At 45.9% G+C, this 6054-nt stretch overlaps 1 protein-coding gene across 2 annotated transcripts in view; it reads left to right on the top strand.

Moving 5' to 3' along the window:
* Nucleotides 1-47: 47 nt before the first annotated feature.
* The window catches only part of PPP1R37 (protein phosphatase 1 regulatory subunit 37), a 52255-nt gene continuing 46248 nt past the window's right edge, over nucleotides 48-6054 (top strand). The window contains exon 1 of one of the 2 annotated variants that reach the window (XM_083515781.1): nucleotides 48-2392. In XM_083515781.1, coding sequence (XP_083371907.1) covers nucleotides 1636-2392 — 757 coding nt within the window. In that variant the 5' untranslated portion in view covers nucleotides 48-1635. The remainder of the gene's footprint in view (nucleotides 2393-6054) is intronic. The other variant, XM_083515782.1, reaches the window with a different exon arrangement.

The raw sequence follows: 6054 nt of genomic DNA, 5'->3' as shown, positions 1-6054 counted from the left end.
GCCATAGCTGAAAAGCAGCTGGCTGTCGCCTGGCGAAAGGGAAGGTGGGGGCCGAGAAGTGAGTGTGGGAAGCAAAGGAGGGGGCAAGCTTGGCTGCGTTTTAAAAAAACAACCAGCGCCGTCCGCCGGCCCGCCAATCCGAGCGCCGGAAAAGGGGGCACGTGACCCTGTCGGCTCCGAGCGTGAGGTGGGTGTTTTGCCAGAGGAGCCGCTGCCGCTGAGGGGGACGAAGGTAGAGCCGCCACCGCCGCTGGGTTTGCCGAGGGAGGGAGAAACACCGCGCGGAGGCTCCTGTGGTCGCGAAGGCTGTTCTACCCGCACGCGCGGAAAGGGCCTCGGCGGATGCGCAGGCCGCTGGCGCACTCGCTGCTGGCGGCGGCGGCGAAAGAAGACTACGAGGAGGCTTCTCTCGGGTCCGTCCCTGGCTGAAGCGGCGGCGGCGCGGGTGGGGGCCGCTCGCTCGGGACGGGCCTCTCTTTCGCGCGCGCACCTGCCCGGCTCTTCATCATCCCTCCCTGCCGGTCCCGAGCGTGTGGCGCCTTTGCTCTCCCTCCTCGGCCCCCCCTTTCAGCCTCGCCGGGTGCGCATTTGCCTCGGCTCAGGCAGCCCCGCCAGCCCTCCCCTCTTCCCCTTCCTTTCCGAGCCTGCCACCACCAAAGCCCTGAGCCAGAGGATCAGCAAAGGCCCTCTTACCCCTCAGCAGCCGACGAAGAGCCTTTCTGCGACTTTCCATTACTAATCACGGTTTATCTACCCCACCCCCTAGCCCGGATATCTTGATAGGCATCGCCTTTCCTCCAAAAGGATAGCATTTGTTTATACCTTTTGCTATCCCTCCCCCCAGCACACGCACACCAAAAAAAGAGAGCGGGCACTCACCTTGTTCCTTTTAAACGCTTGGCAGAGAGTCCCTACTTACCTGTGAGGCATTAATTGCTCTCTGGTTCTTACCAGTCACCTGTTTCTGTAAAAGCGGGCAGCTGTGAGGTTTATTTCCCTCTGCAGCTTGACACTAGTCCTTTTAGCCCTCTTCTGCCAGCTATTCCTGTTTATGCTGCAGGTGTTTTTAGTCTACACGCACATAAGCTTCCCACACTACTCAGACGGGACTGTTTCCTGTTACGATAGCTCTCGCTTTCACAAGGAACCTGTGCATTTCCTTTCCTGGGCCTCTGGAGCAGACGTTGGCCCCATTTTGTTCCTTTTCTGTTGGACATTTTTCTATTCTGCAGGTGTTAGTTCCAATCAGTCCTTCTTCAACCATTATACTAACACTCCATTGTTTACCCCTACTGGGTAAAAACATAACGGGCAAGGGAGCATTCCACATTTTCCAGACCAGCAAAATATTTCTGTGCCCTGCCAAATCTTCACAGAAATTGACCCAAGCCCAGTTAAAGTAGTGCCCTTTTTGTCTTGCTCACCCTCACCCTTGCTCCAACCCTCAGTAAAGGTTCTATTGTACCAAAACGGCAGGGGTCCTCCCTGGATCCTCCTCCAGGTGATCCCATTCATCATTCATGGTCTCATTGCACCATTGCTGGGAGGAAAGGGTCTGGAGACCTTGGGAGCCTTTTCTTGCTAGGTGAGGGAAGGTGAAAAAGAGACAGGAGGCGACCCCTCAGTAATGACTCCATGAGAAGGGAAGAAGGAGAGCTCTCCCTGACAGAAACCTATCACGCTTGCCTGGCCATGGAGTGTGTACAAGTCTCCCCCATGCAGCAGCAACAAGGGAAAGCTGCTGAGGGGGATCACCTCATGCTGCTGCTGCCACCTCCTGCTGTGCAGAAGGAAGAGGAGGGCCTGCTAAGGGCTTCTGATCCTTGGGCTGTCTCTCGAGTGGACGGCAGTCAAGGTGGGACAAAACTTCAAGAGGCTTTGGACTTTTCATCACATCTTCAGAATACAGAAAACCTCACGCACAGCCCTCCCACGCTAGGGAGCCATCCTGGCAGAGAGATGGTGGGCAATTCTACTGCATGTCCTTCAAAGGAGGATTTGAAAGATACTGAGCGCTGTGATCTGGCAGAGGAGCAGTTGCAGCCGTCGGGGAAAGAGACTTTGAGCCATCCGCTGCAGGAAGAGTCGCTGGCAAATAAGGTGGCCTATAATAATCCTCCTTTGGCCACAGCTGCTGGAGAATGCCTTACGGTTGCTGAAAAATGTTCTCAACAGAACAACTGTTTGCAGGAAAAATTGGACTCCTCTTCGCAGAACTGTTGTTTAGGCTTGGAAGCAACAAGTAGAGAGAGTCCAGAAGATGACCAAACAAGCCATGGTTCTCTGCCTGCTGATGATGGGAAACTGAAGCCTGGTGCAAAACATGTCACATTTCCTTCCGATGAAGACATTGTGTCTGGGGCTGTGGAACCCAAAGATCCTTGGCGTCATGGTAAGCAAGTTCCAACTTCTCTAGAAACCTTTTTCTCTTCTTGCAGCTGGACTGGACTTGTCCAAGCCAGTTCCTTTATTCACAGGATCGGCAATTGGTTTATAGTACGAGAACTGAATATTTCCTTTTATCTTTGTTAGTCACTTATCTACCAAAAGCTCTCAACGCATCTTATGATCAAGGGTTACAAACACAAAGCTATGCAATCCAATTAAAAGTAAGTGCATGCTATAAAAGCAGAAAGCTGATACAACAAGATGAACTAGGAAATAACAAAGCAATAGGCACTGTCCTGCTCTTGAAAACAGGAAAATAATTCAGTTGTCAGACTAAGTTCTAGAACAGCCACCCCCAACCTGGTGCCCTCAAAATATTTTGGATTACAATTCCCATCAGCCCCAGATGGTTCAGGCATGCTTCTAATGTTCCCATTTTATGGCTGCAGAACTGAACTGTTTCCAAGGTCACTCACTGAATTGGTGACTAAGCACAGAATTGAATCTGGGGCTCCTGGTTCATGTCTGATATTCTAAGCGCAGAGTAGCCCTGCATAAATGACTGTTATCGGGTTGGTTCATACAGAATGCCAATTTGCACTCGCCCCCTTCTTTGAGTAGACTGTGAGTAGAAATACAGAACCTTCTGCTTTTGATTAACCACAGCTTGCCATGTTGTCTAAATCTGGACAAACGGATTCATCTAAACTGTGGATAATGGAAACAATCAAACTTCCAGGCATAAAGCTGTCTTGTCACTAACGGTGGTTAAGATGAACCATGGTTTAGGGCCTGGACAATATAGTTAAAAGTGTGGTTGATCTAAAACAGAAGTTTACCATCTTCTTTCTGTCCGCTAGAGGAGGCTAGGATAGGAAAGAAGCATGTGACCCTGGGTGGGAGAAATTAGGCTTATTCTTGTAGTTCTAAACTATGGTTTAGTATTGCATCCAAACACTGCCATTGTGTATGCATTGTGGAGTTTTGATGGCTCCATTGTTTAAAAATACAGTATCTAGGTTCAGATATTTTTTTAAAAAAAGCTAAATGGTGAAGTATTATTATTATTATTGATAATTCATATCAGTAGTTAGCATTATTGAGAATGCATCATTGAGCATTTTTCAATAATGAAGAATACTATAGTATTATACACAGGACTGAAAAGTTTATGAAAGTCTGGTTGATAATAATGTTACATTGGTGGTAGGAATTTTTCATTCCTGAGCATGTCCTGTTACATGTGTATTTTTTCCTCTTTCAAGTTACACATTCCTTGGAATCTAAAAGCCTGACCCTAAGATTTCTTATGGATATAGCACATGGGTACATTTGGATGGTATATACCACAAGTGTTCTGTACCAGAGCATGATGTTAGAATTGTGTTGCAGGTATGCATGCTGTGCAAGTGCGTTGAGAACATATTTTTTTTTGCACGTTTTGTATGCCATTTTAAGATGTCTTTTTCAAAGGATCTGTCTAACCTTGGATTATTACAAAATAAAAAAAATTCCTTCCAGTAGCACCTTAAAGACCAACTAAGTTAGTTCTTGGTATGAGCTTTCGTGTGCATGCACACTTCTTCAGATACAGTGTATCTGAAGAAGTGTGCATGCACACGAAAGCTCATACCAAGAACAAACTTAGTTGGTCTTTAAGGTGCTACTGGAAGGAATTTTTTTTATTTTGACTATGGCAGACCAACACGGCTACCTATCTGTAACTTGGATTATTACATTTGCATTGGGAGTTCTTGATCTCCCTCCAAAGCACTTTCCTTCTTGTTGGTCCCCCCCTCCCCCGTTGTAAGAGCATCTGAGTTGCTCTAGTTTATCCGAGGTTGTATTTGGAGTTTTAAAATATACATATGATATTTTTGACAATACCTGTGCTGATCTTCCAGAACTGAGAAATAGGGCCAGAGTCAACTTAATAACTGTGCAAGCAGGAGTCAACGCAGGAAGTCCCACTAGCACCAAGGGGCTTGCCTACCCTTGCAGCCCCATAGTCTCTGAGGGGTTGTTGGGAGTATCCCCATAACAACACATGGGAGTTGGGAAGGAGAGAGAAGAGTGTTTCATCCGGCAAAGAGAAATCCTTGCACTGACAGAACTATCCTAATAGTGTGATGTTTTAATTCCACCCATTGAATTGAACATTGAACAGGAATGTAAAGTTGTCCCAACTTTTTCTTTACTTTCCCTGAAGCCTTTGTTTTGAGATAAGTGGATGTTTAGAGATAAGTGGAGGTTAAGAAAGTAAACTTGAATGCATTTACACTTGTTGAGCTCAAAGGAAAATACGTGTAAATACTTTTGTTAGGAACGCCAGGTGGATGTACAGATGTTAGGAGAAGGAGAATGACCCTGTAGTCATTTTTCTGTCCCCAAGTGCGAGGTTTGCCTTACCTATCATAGATTGACAGAACTACAGAGTTGGAAGGGATTGTGAGGGTCATACAGTCTAACCCCCCTGCAATGCAGGAATCTCAGCTAGGTCCTACATAACAGATAGCCATCCAAACTCTGCTTAAGAACCTTCAAGGAAGGAGAGTTAATCACCACTCAAAATTTGCCAGGTTTCAGGCGCACTTTGCACCTGGCTATTGGCCACTTTCAACCAAGTGAAGGTGCTAAGGCACCAGGTTGGCGCCTGAGGTCTCCATCATGTGGAGGTGCTTGCCTGGGGATCCTTGTATCTCGACTGTTTTCACACACTAATACCCTATCCTGTGGAATTCTATCTGATTTATTTTATCTGCGTTATCAGAATGAATTTCAGGAACCAAAAAGTTGTATTGGAAAATAGGACGTTTGGACCGTCTGGCCCCCAAATGAGAACTAGGCATTCCATTTTGGTGACTGTAACTCTGCTTTTAGGAGCTGTTTGGTGCCTAGCTTATATATCTGAGTTTCTAACACTTCTCATGGGAATCTGTTCTACTGTTGAACAGCTCTTATTGTCAGAAAGCTCTTCCTGATGTTTAGCCAAAATCTCCTTTCTTGTACGGTAACTTAAATCCATTGGTTTGGCTTCTAGCATCTGAAGCAAGAGAAAACAAGCTTGTGCCATCCTCCATGTGACAACCCTTTATATATGTGAAGATGGCTATCATATCTCCTCTGTCTCCTCTTTGCCACGACTTCACTTGATCAGGACACTAGATGCAGCCTAGAATAGCATTAGCTATTTTTTGCTGCTGCATCACACTGTTGACTCATGTTCAGCTTATGGTCTACTAAGACCCGTAGAGAGCAGTTTTGATGGGGTCACACCAGATGTGTATTTTTATAAATTAATTTGTGGTAAGTTAGAGGTAACGGGAGAAAGTGTATGTGACAGAACAGTTGTGGTCTCATAAATTATATTACTTTCAATGAACACCTTAACATTGGGCCAGTAGGACAAGACTTGAAATGATAGTTTTTAGGCAGTTTCCATTGTAAACGCATTGCATACTGGAGAATGAATACACATTTGATTGCTTTATGCATAAAGCCAAACTACAGCTGCATCTTTATTTTACATTCTCACTGCTCCCTTCATGTTCTCACTCCTCAGTTGCTTATTTCCTCTTTCACACAAACCAGTAATGGTTGGAATTAGGTTTGCAGCCTTGGTTTAGGGTGGAAAAAATATCTATAATTTACTGACTTATGTAACTG

The sequence above is a fragment of the Podarcis liolepis genome (assembly GCF_965112155.1).
Source record: "Podarcis liolepis genome assembly, chromosome: 7".
Lineage (NCBI taxonomy): Eukaryota > Metazoa > Chordata > Lepidosauria > Squamata > Lacertidae > Podarcis > Podarcis liolepis.
This window is presented reverse-complemented; position numbering and strand designations above follow the sequence as displayed.